Here is a 16231-nt window from a genome sequence, read left to right on the forward strand (position 1 = left end):
CAAACACACTGGATGGTAAAAGACAAAAAATACACTTGGATAGAAAAAATTATACAGGACTATAGACAGTCACACAGTAAAACCAAAGGAGGATATTCTCAGGAGAGGATCACAAAGACACAATAATTATGAGTATATGGTCATATAAAGTATTTATCAACATGAACTCCAAGAATGGAAACAAGAGTTTGTTTCCTTTTGCTGTTTTTGTTTTCCTTTGTTGCTGTTCAGTGATACTCACTAGACACTATGTTGAAATTAACTTATGGGGGATTGGGAGGAAAAAACAGTGAAAGAGAAAAGGAGGTGGGTGACACTGTTCAAAAAAGAAATATACTCATGGGGCTGGGAATATGGCCTAGTGGTAAAGTACTCGCCTCGTATACATGAAGCCCTGCGTTCGATTCCTCAGCACCACATATATAGAGAAAAAAGCCGGAAGTGGTGCTGTGGCTCAAGAGGTAGAGTGCTAGCCTTGAGCAAAAAGAAGCCAGGGACAGTGCTCAGGCCCTGAGTCCACGCCCCAGGACTGGCAACAAAAACAAAACAAAACAAACAAAGAAATATACTCATTACCTAACATATATATATACATATATATGTATATGTAATTGTATCTCTCTGTATACCTTTATAATAACAATTTTAAAAAAAGAAAGAAAAGAAAAACTATTGGTTGAGCATCAGGAGAGCTGTTGTCCAATTACAAGCAGTATCTTGTGACAGAAAGTTCTACAATTCCAGCAAATGCACTGTGATCAGAGGAGAAAGGGTACTTACTCTCAGGAGTACTGATTGCCCGCAACTGCTTGATAGCACCATCAGACTCTTGCTCCAAGCTGTAGGAAGGTGCTAAAATGGAAAACAGGGTCAAGACCAAAACTGCCAAGGAGAAAGCATAGGACATATATGGTGAAGCTCAAGTTCCCAGCAGTTAAAGTTTCTTAGAGGCAGTTCAGAAAGCAATACAAATATGTGATAGACCTCAGAAAACATGGGCATTCTCACTAATTTTCTCTAGAAAACTGAACTATAATACTCAGCAAACAATGGAAAATTATAAAAAAAAAAACAGTGTTTCTAAGCAGGAAAATAGAAATGCACATACTACTTGTAATAAATTATGGACAGACACTAAAAGCTATTAAATATTCATGGCCTTTGGCTACAGGGCATAGTTCTAAGGATTCCATACATACAGGCTATATATGCAAGGATATTAACTGTAATATTATTTACACATACAAAAAATTGAAAAGCACTTTCAATAGGATAATGATCAAAAAGTTGTGGAACTTCTTTAAGATGGAATGTTATAAAACCACTAGGAGAAGTTTTGAAAATTAAAGAAAACTTTTCCCTGTGTCTCACATAGGTGTGTATAGACCAAGTGATAAAACAATGTATGCTAAGATCACAATTTGATAAGTACACAGAACGCATATATGTATATATACATAAGTGTGTGTGTGTGTGTGTGTGTGTGTAGGAAAAAGACGAGGAATAAACAGCACTACTATATGTTCTCCAACTCTAAAATCTTTCAGCAGAGCCACGGACTGTTTTCTCACCTAAATACTAAATCTCAGTTAATGTCGGATATCTTGAAAGAAGGAACAGAAGCACTTGGCAAGAAATGACAAGCAGACTTGTTCTGTTTAGTCAGCTGTGAGTTCTCCCTATGTCTAGCACCAATCTTGAGGCTTACCCCGGCTGCCCGGTTTCTCTGGGCTTTCCGACATTAAAGTAAAGGGAGGAACTCCTGAGCTCTGGTTGCGATGTTTACTCTTGGACTCCACAGCTTTCTTGACCGAATTCAGGATGGCGATGGTGCTCAGGGACATGCGCCTGTGGGAAATGACGTGCCACAGATGCTGCAGAGGCAGCAGGAAGGCCATGTGGCCCTTGCCCACTTCCTTTGAGACATGCTGCTCATCCACCCTCTTGCCAGTCTCCAAGGGAGGGGGTGGAGTGAGGAGGCTTCCAGCCAATGCAAAGATGAATGGTGTGTCTCATGATGGGCGGGGGAGGGCACAAGGATGCCGCTGGGAATAGGACGCAAGACTAGCTTGCTACTGTCTAGCGGGCTCCCTACCTTGCACTGGGAATTAACATCTTCAGAGGCCCAGCTTCAGGTGTGGGAGGCAAAGGTGGTGCGTGAACAGTGCCAGATCTAGGTGTTGAGGGCTGGCTTGCAGCTGGGGGCACGGCAGCATTTTCTTGGCCAGCGGGAGCTGGCATGACTTCTGAGCCAGGACCAACCTGTTAGAGAAGATGAATGGAACTGGAATCTTCCCATGTTATGAACAAGCCATACCAGTCTCAGGCAAGGATACATTTCTCTTCAACACAGAACAATCAGCCAACTGCCACACAGAGATCTTGTGGCCAATTTGTCCTCGTCACACATGAATGCAACGGATCTGTCTGGATTTCTCAGGCAGTGAGAACATCATGCTTCTAACAAGAGCAGCAGCTAGACCTAGCAACGCCTCCGGGGACAAATATGCTCTCAAGAGGGGTGGCTGGGAGAAAGACCCCAGCAAACCAAAACACCACGGAGGGAGGCTTAGGGGTGGGTGGCCTAGAATTACAGATCAGATGCCCTATACTGGTGTGCATTCTGGTACTCATACATTTCTTCCATTACTGCTGTGATTTCCCAGACAATGTCTTATGGCAGGGGCTGTGGAAAGAGAAGCTTGAGCCACTGCTCTGTCTATTGCACATGACAAGGGAACATGGTACTGGCCAGCAAGCCACATGCCCAGGGGCCTAATTCTAACTGAACTCTGATTACATGGGGGTTTGGGAGAATGCTAGGAAAGCTGGCATGAGAATATACTAGACAGACCACTTCCCACCTACACGGCTTGGACCCTAATGCCGCCATCAACCACCCTGCTCGCTCACATCAGCCTGCTTTGCTAGCTCTTGCTCCTGGGCCAGTTGTTCGTTGTATTTCTTCATGTCATACTCCAGTTCAGATGCCAGTTGTTTGTCAACTGCAAAGAAATCCTTGATTTCATCTCGGTAATCTTGCATCACTTCCTGAAAAACCCAGAAGCACCCTTTAGTGTTTTCTTGACTAAAATAAGCTCTTAAAGGCATGGTAGCAAAACTGTAATCCCAACCCCCAGAAGGCAGAGGCAGGAAGATCACAAGGTCCAGGCCAACCTGGACAACACAGCAAGTCTCTGCCTCAAAAACCAAAATAAGAAATAAGCAGTGGAATACAACCCCATAAACACAGCAAACAGTACAATTTGTATGAAGCCAGTAGCTCCCGCCTGTAATCCTAGTTACAGAAAGTCCATGAGACTCTTATCTCCAATTAACCACCACAAGTAGAAGTAGGCTTAAGTGGTGGCCCTGAGTTCAAGCTCTAGTTCTGGTGTGCGCAAACACACACACACACACACACACACACACACACACACACACAGTTTTGTATTACTGAGAGTAGGCTGTATATATTACATTAATAAGCAGATTACTTAGCATAATAGCTTATTGTAAGGAAACATTAATGGTGTTCATACTACCCACTATGATGTGAGATACTAACAAACAGTTCCCATCTCCTAGGAAGCTTCCGGTCTATCGGCCAGATGAGGAGCAATTGCCCAGGTAGTCAATGGGAAAAAGGCATGGTCCTGGTCCAGGCTGGCACAGCAGATCTGGGGAGGCAGAGCAGCCTGGCAGCTGCTCATTCGTTTATGCTAGCTTTACCACTAGACTCACAGAATCACAACTTTGGCCCTCAACCCATTGTGTGCCTTTTTAACTGAAAGCCTTTGATTACATCTGGGTAGGAACATTCTCAGGACTTAGAGGGATCTCTTAATCCCTGGGTTAAGAGAAGGAAACTTTTCACCTAACAGAACTAGAGGAAGAAAAGGCTACGCTGTTATTCGACCATGACAAAAGCTACAGAAAGACTAGCAGCTCCAGCCACCAATACTGCAGAGCTAAGAGGGGACTGCTGAATGAAACTCATGGCATTCTCAGAGATGTGGCAGAAACAGGAGGACCTAAGCATTTTATATCCCCTCCTCTGATTGGACAGTTTGGACAATAAAAAAATACAAAAGGAATCACAAGTTATCACTTTTTCCATACAGTGTGCTCATCCCTCCCAACTCCATCTTAAGGTACAAGGTCACTGCAAGATCATATTCCATGTCATTTTGTTGCCGCCTTTTCAGAGGAAAGTTTTGTTGTTGTTTTTTAAGAAAAAATACACAATGTTACTAGAGAAACAACTGCTAAATTAAGGAAGTGATTGTAGCTTTTATTTCTGAATAATTCTGTGAAAGATCTGAGGCCTTCCTTAGGTCTATCCTGCAGTCTACAACCTGAAAAGTGTTGCTCAGTCTGTTACACCCCGACTCACTTCACAAACAGCAATGCCAGCCCGAGGATGGCAGCTGCCTCGGGGCAGTAGTGGCTCAAGCTAAGGCGAGCTGACATGGGGCTGTTAACGCTTCATCAGTTCCATCTGAAACAGTGTGGACAAAGGATTCCACTTCCTCCTTCACCAGAGTGGACTTTGATGAAGACTCTTTGCTCCTTGACCATGGTGGAGGTTCTCTAGAAATGGAACCTAACCCTAACATGCATCCACAAGCAGCATGTCTCTGGCCTAACACCCAGTCTTCTCCTCTGCAGACAAGCCAGCCTGGCACATGCATTGTACACACCACTGTAATACACGTTTCTACAGCTCTCTGAGTTCCTACCACTCATTGTCTGCCGACACTGGCAGCAGATCCTAAGTAATGAACTTGGAGAAAAGACACAACCCCAAAAGGCCAGCTTCTTACTTACCCTGAGATAGTTCATGAGTTCTCGTAAAGCTGGGATCTTTTTTTTCTCCAGCACAGTCTTTAGGGAGATGATAATTGGAATAATGTTTTCTATGAAATTCCTCTTTTGAACCTGTAGGAACACAAACAGAAGGGGGTTTTAGATGTACAAACCTCTAAAAGACAAAAGCTTGTCCTTCATCCCATTCTTTTAGCACAGACCATGTAGCATCTGTAACAGCTGATTTTTGGTGTTTGATTATGACACTGGGAATATATTGTACTGATGGCTTTTCTTCTAAAGTCATCCTTAGCATTACTGGCAAACATTTAGAAGGTATATAATACAGGCAGTGGAGAAATACTGCTCACACATTCTATTTATTTGTTTTGTTTTTTTTTAGGTTTTTTTTTGGCCAGTCCTGGGGCTTGGACTCAGGGCCTGAGCACTGTCCCTGGCTTCTTTTTGCTCAAGGCTAGCACTCTGCCACTTGAGCCACAGCGCCACTTCTGGCCGCTTTCTGTATATGTGGTGCTGGGGAATTGAACCCAGGGCCTCATGTATACGAGGCAAGCACTCGTGCCACTAGGCCATATCCCCAGCCCCTATTTGTTTTGTTTTTGTTCCCATCCTGGGGCGTGGACTCAAGGCCTAAGCACTGTCCCTGCCTTCTTTTTCTCAAGACTAGCACTCTACCAATTAAGCCACAGCGCCACTTCCAGCTTTTTTCTCTATATGTGGTGCTGAGGAATCGAACCCAGGGCTTCATGTATACGAGGCAAGCACTTTATCAATAGGCCATGTTCCCAGCCCCTGCTCACACATTCTAAATGAGAAAAAGGAATAAGAAATACATTGAGTAACAACAGAAAGCTCAAAATCTCCACAAAAGCCCTCCTGGACTCTTAGCTCTGGTCTACATTCAGACCTACTCTGGCTGTGCAAAGGTATTTTATAATCTTCAGATGAGATGACAATAGTATAAAAATGACTAAGCATGGCGACAGCCAGCTGTGTGTGTGTGTGTGTCTGTCTTTTCTTATAACTACGCACACACTTTTAAAAGTGCTATGAGCTAGGTATGGTAGCACTTGCTTCTAATCCCAGCCTGTACGGGATAGACGAAGGAGGACTGAGAATTTAAACTAGCACTTGATTTAAATGATCAGAACCATTAAGAATTAAAAATAATTCATTATAGCATTTCACATATGTAAGATTTATCTTTCTGAACCTGAAAAGCACTCTTGTTCTTCTTGAAGGTAATAGTATCTTTCTTGCTTGCATACCAACTCATTTCTCCTGAAATAGGAGGGCCACAATTTGCTTAAATACGGACATGAACAGATGCTAGTTTAGGGACAGTGTTTACAAATGGATGAAATCAATTCCCTCATCAAGTTCTATCAAGACCTATTTGTCCCAGAAGTGCAACAAGTTTCAGGTTGCTTCTCGCCCACAGTGTATGTAGGGGTAAATTACACTGAGTGGCAAGTGGCAGAGTCTGGAACTTGTCTATGAGGGAGAGTGTCTAGGAAGGAAGTGGGCAGACAGGAATGTGTAGTGGAGGCTTTCTGAGAAGATGGCACTTAGGATGTATGGGAATGGGTGTGTGTGGCAAGGGCACTGAAGACAAAAGAACCAGCATCAAGGATATGGACAGGAGAGAACACAGCAAAGAAAAAGAAAAGGGATGGGGTGAGAACCAGCACACTAAGATCACATCCTGGTGGAGAATCAGGGTTTCATTTAGAATTGGCACGAGGCCACACACATATCATCCATACAACAAACGTACCCCCTTCTTTAGCACGAAAAGAACAGTTCCATGAACAGTGACACAAGAACATGCTGTGTAGCCAACACCAATCACCCATAATCCATCACCCAGGAATGTCTCCTGCTGCCCTTTCATATCCAGTCTGCCTCTACTTTAAGGAAAATAAAATGATCAGATTTGTATTAAAAATAAAACCAACATTCTAAAGCTTGACACAGTGATGCTTGCCTATAATTCCAGCAGTTCGAGGGCTGATGAAGTTTGAGGCCACCGTAGGCTACATACTAAACCCCATGATACAAACAAACAAAAAACAAGACTGTTTGGGAAGCAAACTGGTGCATGACCTGCAGATCAAGGAAACTAGAGACAGAAAGGGTGCTATAGAAGCAACTAGAAATGGCATAGCCTGAACAAGTCAGAAGCAGTGGAAATACAAGACAGATGAATCTTTGAGATAAAACAGACAGGATCTCCTAGCAAGCTGGATGGCATCAGATTGCTTCTTTAGGATCAAAAGCCTTCAGGAGCTGGGCACCAGTGGCTCATGCCTGTAATCCTAGCTACTTAGGAGGCTGAGATCTGAGGATCACAGTTCAAAGCCAGCCTGAGCAGGAAAGTCCATGAGACTTTTATCTCCAATAAACTACTCAATAAAACTGGAAATGGAACTGTGGCTCAAGTGGTAGAGCACTCACTTTGAGCAAATCAAATTCAGGGACAGAACCCAAGCCCAGAGTTCAAGCCCCAGGACCGGCAAAACTAAATAAAACTTCAGGGATCAAGTAGGAAGCATACCAGCCAAACACACCAGCTATCCACTTGGGGCCTGGTGAGGTCTCTGGCAATGAAGTTCTTGCTAAGCCTCTCAATTTTAAACTGATACTTCAGGTCAAACAGAGAATGTGCTTAGAATCCTGGACACTTGTTCTGCTGTAGCACAAATTATCCAGGAGATTCCTGTGACAATTTGGTATCTAATGGCAGAGGCAGGGAGAGATGACTAGGTCAACTTTGACAGAGTAAGATTGAGACACTTTTGGCTCTTCGAGACAGACAAGTGGAAGTGAACTCTGGTTTACAAGAGGAGCTGGGGCCAGAAACAGACTTGCAGATTGCCACCTAGGCACTGGTTAAATCCACTGGTAAGAACGAGCTCAGGACCCAGGTACACCACCCAGAATGCGCATGAGCAGTCTGTGGGATGAGCCCACACATACCTGTGAAATGAGCTTTATTTGGGCCTCCTGCATGACCACATTTGCCAAAGCCATGTCATCTTCTTCCATAAGGAGGTCCTTGCATGGTTTAGCTCTCATTGCCAAAAGCTTGATCTCCTTTGAGCTGAGGACGTCGAATGTATCTGAAAGCAATTCACTGGCCTCTGTGTCCAGGGGTAAGATGCCATCAGCAAAGCATGCTGTGAGAAAGCATAGGAGATTTAACAAACTTGTGAGGACAGGGCCGGGGAGGGGGCGCTTAGAAACATGGGTGTTCCTCAAAGAACAGGTCCTACATGTTATAGACCTGCATTTTATTTTTGTTTGTTTTTGTTTTTTTGCAGGTCCTGGGCCTTGTACTCAGGGCCAGGACACTGTCTCTGAGCTTCTTTTGCTCAAGGATAGCACTCTACCACTTGAGCCACAGCACCACTTCCGGCTTTGTCTGTTTATGTGGTACTAAGGAATTGAACCCATGGCTTTATGAATGTTAGGCAAGCACTCTATCACTAAGCCACATTCCCGGCCCCCTGTACTTTATTTTTAAACACATATTTACCACCTCCTCTCCCCAGCACCACCAGGCCTACCCAAAATACTAAGGCAGATTTTGGAAGTGATATTGAATCGCTGCTCATCTGTGAAGTGCTCTAGAAGAAACTTGTAGATTCTCATTCGCCTCCCCTTGTTGGTCTTTCCCTTCAGTGAAAACAGCCGCTTCTCTCTGTGGCAGAGTACGACAGTGTTACCACACACGTGGGTGCAGGTGAAAAGGGTTTAGCACAGCATTGTACCTGCATCTGCAAGGCTCAGTGCAAAGGACACTGGGATTCCAATGTCTTCCTGGGCATTTGTTTCCCTCAGTGCTCCAAGCTCTGCACAGGACCTGCCACACATGTCCTACCTCTCTGTCTGAATAGCCAGCACCTCCCAAGTCTCCCCTCTTACCAAGAGATAAGACCATCCACCCCAGCCATGCCACTGACCTTTCGGACTGGGGGAATTTGTTATACTTCTCATGCTTCTCATAGTTGTTGAAGTGGAATATACACTCAATAAAGTGCTGGAAAAACATGGTGGGGTTCCTCTTCAGTAGCAAGTGAGCCAGGCAGAACTCCCCCAAACTGCAAAGTAGAGAGACAAAAGTGGGAAATCCATTTGCTGCTTGCACAGTCTCTACAAGTACATAAGCATTCTCACTGAGCACAGACAATGGTAAGCGAGGGTAAGAGATTCTAAATCTACCCAAATACAGCTCCATCATCAAAAGCAAGGCAGGCCAGGTGCCAGGGCTCATGCCTATAATTCTAGCTACTCAGGAGGCTGAGATCTGAGGATCATGGTTTAAAGCCAGCCCAGGCAGAAAAGTCTATGAGATTTATCTCTAATCTCCAAAAAGCCAGAAGTGGAATTGTGGCTCTGAGTTCAACCTCCAGGACACACACACACACAGAGCAAGGCAAGAATTCTGCTTATCTTGTCTGTCTCTCAACTTTGCCAAAACTGCTTCAAGCAGAGGCGAGGAGTTCCCAAGCTGACACAGTGACAAGGACCATCTGGAAAGCAGCATAGGTCCTTCATGCCCAACCTCAACCTGTTGCCAAAACAATGGATACAAACCCATTCCCAGTACCTGAAACTTGTTTCCAGAGTGGAGAGGAAGAAGAGTTTACAATTTGCACCAGTACGGCATGTACCCTCACAAAATGACTTGTCCTGATTTTGGAATCACCAGCCTGCCCTGAGTGTGCTCCTTCCACATGTGTCCCAAACCCATTTCTACCAAAATTCTACCAGAAACAGGAAGTGAGTTCTTTCCTGCAATGCCCTGGTCTTTGGCTGTGGCTCTGCATCCAAGGCCTTCCTGTCCTGAGGGTCTTCATCTCCACATCACCCCTGGGAGTTCCGCCCCTTCCCTCCTTATCTATGAAACAAACCCAGATCCTAAGTAGGTGGCTCTCCAACATTTTCTATGCCACCTCTCTGAGTGATCCTATTCTTGGTGATTACTGGCTCCCTAACAAGGACACCACTGCACTTCTTGTCCTCTCATAAGAAATCTGCTCCTGTCCCACACCCCAAAGTGAAGGGGCAAGGAACACAACTCCCTACTATCACTGTTCACTGAATGTCTACTTGATTCCCAGCACCATAAATCCTATGCCAAACACAAAGTATCTAGTCAGACAAAGTTGGAAAGAAAGGAAGAGGGGTGCGTGTGAGGAGTTACTGGTTATAAACCATATTTATATTTATTATTATAAATAATATAATAATTGTAATGGGGTCCCCTCAAGGGAGGGGACCACAATGTAAGGGGGTCTGAGGTGGGGGATCCCCCATCCCTCCAAGAGTCCACCACTCAGAGACAGTCTCAAGTAAAAAGATGAATTTATTGGGGAAGCAAAAAGTATACTGACCGGCCAGGGTCACGGCCCAGACTAGGGAGCTGGGATGGGATGGCAACTGTAAAAAGCAGGCTGGCAGCCCAGACTCTGGAACTGGGACTGCGCGCCCCAGGGCCATGCTCGGGTCGGGTTATAAAGGCAAACACCATATGGTCAAGCCTGCCACACGCAGGTGGCTAATGAAGTTACAACACTTACAGACCATGCCAGGTCACACACAGGTGGCCAATGGAATTACAATCTGCCTCATAGCAACTGTTTGAACCAACCTACCATGTTAGACTTGGCGCATAGATTTGGCAGGGCTCACGATACAGGTGGATACGCCTACTCATAGGAGGGCACAGGTTTAGCCCTGAGCGTTCTACTACTCAGGTGGTCAAGCAGTTTACACAATCTTATGACAGCGAAGGGGAACTTCCCTGGATAGAGCGGGGGAGATCTTAGGGAAGATGGAGTCGGCTTCTGCTCTCTTTAACTAATCTGAGATGAGTCAATGTGATACTCCTCAACAGCCAATGATGGCACTGGCCAGACCTGACCTCCATATTACATAATATAAGAATAATATAAGAATGTAAATTATTGTAAATAATACCCTATGGCTGGTCCATACGGACCAGGAGCTGCCTTGGCTCCTGCCATGTGCATACTACATACTCTGAATTACTTAGATCTGGTTTTCCTCCACATTTCAAATTCCAACAAGAACCACAGGGTCTTCAATGCTCATGAAGCTGTCAACTGTTACCTTAACTTTCTGCTTTCCTAACTTCATTGTCTCCAGTGACCACTCCCCCATAGCATCCTTTCTCTGTCACTGTACCCCGACCTTATCCTTGCATCCTGCATGTCTCTACATTGAACCTCAGAAGACACCTCCAGAACTCAAGGATTATCCTCCCAGCTGTCCAAATGCCCACCCATCACACTTGTTCTACAATCTCAAGGAGCCCTCTAGGTAGAAAAATACTTCCTTCCTCCCCAAACTAATCATCTTTGTGTTTTCTCCCTTTTCTTTCTTTTTATTTTTTTCTTTTCCTTTTTGTTGTGCTGGTCCTGGAGCTTGGCCTCAGGGCCAGGGCTTTGTGCCTAAGGCCAGTTCTCTACCACTTGAGCCATAGCTCTACTTCCTTTTTTTTAGCCTTGAATAATCTCATGGGCTTTCCTGATTGAGCTGGCTTAGAACCACGATCCTCAGATCTCAGGCTCCTGAGTAGCTATGATTACAGGCATGAGTCACCAGCAGTTAGCTCCCTTCTTTGCCTTAGTAACAGTTTATATTAGTCATTTTTTTGCCTTGAATTCTTATACCTGCCTTATACTTCTGCAGCAATTGCTAAGTTACAGACTGTACTTGTTACTTGGATTTCACCCAGTGTTTACTGGACTACAAACTCACCACCTAGTGGGCAGAAGAGGAAATACATCATACAATTTTGTTTCCCCCAAATTTGGATTTATCAGACCAACTAAAAATGTTACATAGCACCAAAGATTAGCATAATGGTTGAACACTCGTCTTGAATACATAAGGCTGAGTTTGATCCTCAGCACTGCCAAAAAAAAATTACTCATGCAAAAAAGACACTTCAGGAAATCCCATTGGACCAAAAGTAAATTCAGTAGGCTCTATGACTACAGTCTCTGTAAAATCGACATTGGCAGTTAGTATGGAAAAATTACACCTTAATCAAAGCAGACAGACCTGGCCTTTGGCCTAAACAGAGATCAGATTATCTTACATTTCAGTTAACCAACATAGTCACTAGGTTTTCAAAGTAGAAAATCCTAGCCCACATTTGAACTATGGTTTAAATAAACTCAGACTGCAGAGATAAAACTGTGAGGCTGAAAAATGTGTGTGTGTGTGTGTGTGTGTGTGTGTGTTTGTACGTGTGTAAAATGCTACAAGAAGTGCCGATCAATCTTACTATAGTGTAAGTTATCTTCTTATCTGTCCTCATTTCTTTCTGACTGATAATCTATAAAGCACCTATATTTTGATTCTACATATATTTTACACACTGATAAGTGCTTAATATATTTGCTGCAATGTATTTTAATTTTCTACTTAACAGAAATATCAACATTGTATACAGTGTGCACATTTATTGTGCCATGAGATGTCTCAACACATATATACATTGTATAGTGTTTAAATTAGGTTAAACAAAATTATTGTCTTGTTTTGTTTTGTAACTATGCCCATGAAGAAGCTCACAAAAACCAGGAAAACAAGGAAATACAAGCTAAACAGGCCATATTCCATCCTGCACTTATTGTCTGAGCACATGCACTTTGAATGTCTAGCTCTGTGGCACCACTGCATAGACAGCAAGCAGTCAGCAGACAGTGCTAGGGAGCACTGAAAAGGAAGGAGAGAGCAACACAGTTATTGCTTCATTTGCCCAACTATACAAAGGAAAAAAAAATCCAGACAGTCCTAGCTTTTTGCTTCTGGATCTAGACAGTATTAATTAGACTGTTAACCTTCTACCACATGTTGTCATGTGAAATGTTCCTCCTTAGGAAATTACACCCAAAGAAAACTCAGCAGAAATTCTTGCAATGGAGCTCAGACTAAATTATTGGTGACCACATTTAGAACCAGAGGGACCCATTATTCTATGCTATTTATAGTTAATGAACGAACTCTATAAAGACTTTCTCCCCACTGCAATAGCTTTTGCCATGGCATTCAACATCCTATTTTCCAATTGCGCACTTGCTTTAAAAAGAGTTATTCATATAATACAAGGTAGGGTAGCTAATTCTATCAGGCCATTTCTTAACCCCTAGAAAATGAGTCCTTAAAAAACCCCAAAAACAATACCAGGGTGAGGCTCTAGTAGTTCATTCCTGTAAATCTTAGCTATTCAGGAGGCTGAGATCAAGAAAATCTCAATCTCTGTTGAAAGTTTGCCTGGGCAGAAAAGTCCAAGAGATTCTAACCCTAAAATAACCAATAAAGAGCAGGAGGCATGGCTCAAGGGGTAGAGCACCAGCCAAGCAAGCAAACTAAGCAAGTATGAGATACTGAGTTCAAGCCCTAGTACTGCCAAACACACAAGGAAAAACCAAAACAAAACAAAAAGAAGCTGTACGTAGTGGTACATGCTTATAATCCCAGTTATTTGGAAGCTAGAGGCAGGAGATTTGTAAGTTGAGACCAGCAGGCAAAGACAGCAAGACTCTGTGTCAAAAACAAAAGGTATGGGGCGGGGTGTGGGAGCATACCTCAACTGGTGAGTAACTAGCATGTGTGAAGCCCTTAGTTCAATCCCCAGTGCTACCAGAAAAAAAAAGAAAAAAATAAGGAAGGAAGGGAGGGAGGAAGGAATTAACAATTGGCAAAGTAATATACCTCACTTCCAGTCCTCAAGAAACACTTATTTTATTTATTTATTTATTTGTTGGTCGTGGGGCTTGAACTCTGGGCCTAGGCACTGTCTCTAAGCTCTTCAGCTCAAGGCTAGCACTCTACCACTTGAGCCACAGTGCCACTTCCAAGAAACACTTCTTTATACAAGGAGCCTTGTAATTTATATGTTCAAATTCACACTGCAATTATCTTAATTCCTAAAATTTCTCCTTTACAAGTTCTAGACTTAAAGGAAAGTTGTAACTCTTTATCAAAAATAACATTTTTTAAAGTGGGGGTGGCCTAGAAATCAATATAATCAAGTCAACAATCAATGGCTTGCTTCTATCCTGTACAGTGTGATACGACAAAGGCATGGGCAGTTTATTACTCTTTCAGGGAGAGAAACATTAGGAAATATAGTAGGCACTGAGATTATTTGGATGGACCTAGCAGGTATTGTTTTATTTTTAACTTAAATATGAAAATCTGTTGTATAGTTCAGTAACTTAAAAGTTGGCTCATTTTTCTGGCAACTATCAAAAGCCCCCTAAATCTCAAATAACTGAGCTGTAGATCAAGTTGAAAGAAAAAAATCTAGTGTATACCAGAATGAGGTATATTGTCCAGCCAGGTGACAAGTGAGAGAGTTTTACCTGGCAACATCTGGTTGTGAATCGATCAGTGTGCTGACAAAGTGAAAGAACAGAGAGCCTTTCCATTTCACAAACTCCTCCTGTCAAAGAGAAATCAGCATAATTTCAGGATGAATTTAGGCGCATTTAGTCACAGAGCCACTCACCTACTTTGTTTATGTGACATCACTCCTTCGGGCCTCTGGTCTATCTAGGATGAATGAGCTCAGTTGGGTAGCACTCACTGCCCACTATCTTGAAACCTCATCCCCATTTGACAGTACAAAGACATGTATGTGGGGCTGGGGATATAGCCTAGTGGCAAGAGTGCCTGCCTCGGATACACGAGGCCCTAGGTTCGATTCCCCAGCACCACATATACAGAAAACAGCCAGAAGTGGCGCTGTGGCTCAAGTGGCGGAGTGCTAGCCTTGAGCGGGAAGAAGCCAGGGACAGTGCTCAGGCCCTGAGTCCAAGGCCCAGGACTGGCCAAAAAAAAAAAAGAAAAAGACATGTATGTGGGCTGGGAATGTGGCTTAGTAGTAGAGTGCTTGCCTAGTGTATGCATGAAGCCCTGGGTTCGATTCCTTGGTACCATATATTCAGAAAAAGCTGGAAGTGGCACTGTGGCTCAACTGGTAGAGTGCTAGCCTTGAGCAAAAGCAGCTCAGGGATAGTGATCAGGCTCTGAGTTCAAGTCCCAGGACACACACACACACACACACACACACACACACACACACACACACACACAATGTATGTGAGTAGGACATCATCAAATCTTAGGAAAATGACTCAGAGCATATATGGCTTTCACAGGACAGAGCTGTAGATGCCTCTATTAGGAACACAACACATCCATGAGGCTGGACATATAACTTAGTGACATGCTTTGTCTGTAGAAATCAAATAGTATTTCCTCCTCAGCACAGCCCAACCATGTAGCTCTCAATGTACAAAAGAATGTCTAGTGCTCAGCAGAGCCTTATAGTTCTACATTCTTTCATACACTGAACTCTCAGAACAAGGATGTGAGACAGCCCAGCAAAAAGTATGATCCTTGTTTTTACAAAAGAAGAAGTCTGAAAAATGTGGATTAGTTCAAGGTCAAAACGAGTAACAGAACTGGAACTTGTGTGCTTTTCTCTCCAAGGTATTTATTTGTAAAAGTGGAACTTCATAGGGCTTGAAAGGATGCCTGCACAAACCCCAAACGAATAGTCTCAAGTTAAGGATCTGATAAAACAGACTGCACTGAACTTGGGAAGCATGCTAATGTAAAGTTATTTTTGGACTCTACTACACAGCAAGCACATTTCCTCTGCTAACTGAGTGTTCCCTTAAGCCAGAAGCAGTGGTTGGTGGAATGGAAAAAAGACATACCTGCAAGAGGTTGGTAAGCAAGAAGAGAGTCTGCTTTCGGATAAAGGGGTCTGAATCCTTCAGACAAATGGAGATGTTGGGAATGTACTTGTCCACCATGACTGTGTATCGGATACAAAGATCACACATCACAATGATGACGTTGTTGCGAATGGCCACATCCTCACACACCTCGAGCTCTCGCACAAGGGCTGGGATGCTCTCCTTGGCCAGGTCCTCATTCTGCAGGCAGAGCTTACCTGTTACAGAAAAGACAGAGATACCTAGACTCAGCTCTGCGGATTTTATTTAAAGTTAAGCCATCGTGCCCACAATCATAAGCAACAAAAGCTGAAAGATAGACAAAACCATCTAAGTATCAGAAAGTTCAAAGTACCTTAAGGGAAAACAGAATCCCATCAGTGGTTGAAGGAGATATATGCTTTGGGATGTTACTCTATCTACGTGACTAAAATGATCTTCTTTTTTAGTAAGTCAACATTTGAAATTTGCAGCTACCAATATACCTAGAAAATGACCTATAAAAGCTGATGGTTCATGTTCCATTATACATATATCCAAAATACCTAATGAATTTGCAATGTGAGTGAAGTAGGGAGGAAAAAAATGTCAGCAAGTTTACTTTGTTTCTT

At 43.4% G+C, this 16231-nt stretch overlaps 1 protein-coding gene across 1 annotated transcript in view; it reads right to left on the reverse strand.

The window, feature by feature from the left end:
* Positions 1–16231, reverse strand: part of Ncapd3 (non-SMC condensin II complex subunit D3) — a 57878-nt gene that overhangs the window by 4488 nt on the left and 37159 nt on the right. Inside the window, exons 23-32 of the mRNA XM_048343638.1 lie at positions 15600–15838; positions 14238–14317; positions 8796–8933; positions 8400–8533; positions 7810–8009; positions 4831–4941; positions 2914–3051; positions 2096–2262; positions 1709–1848; positions 781–852 (exon numbers count right to left, since the gene is read on the reverse strand). Coding sequence (XP_048199595.1) covers positions 781–852; positions 1709–1848; positions 2096–2262; positions 2914–3051; positions 4831–4941; positions 7810–8009; positions 8400–8533; positions 8796–8933; positions 14238–14317; positions 15600–15838 — 1419 coding nt within the window. The remainder of the gene's footprint in view (positions 1–780; positions 853–1708; positions 1849–2095; positions 2263–2913; positions 3052–4830; positions 4942–7809; positions 8010–8399; positions 8534–8795; positions 8934–14237; positions 14318–15599; positions 15839–16231) is intronic.

The sequence above is a fragment of the Perognathus longimembris genome, chromosome 3 (assembly GCF_023159225.1).
Source record: "Perognathus longimembris pacificus isolate PPM17 chromosome 3, ASM2315922v1, whole genome shotgun sequence".
Lineage (NCBI taxonomy): Eukaryota > Metazoa > Chordata > Mammalia > Rodentia > Heteromyidae > Perognathus > Perognathus longimembris.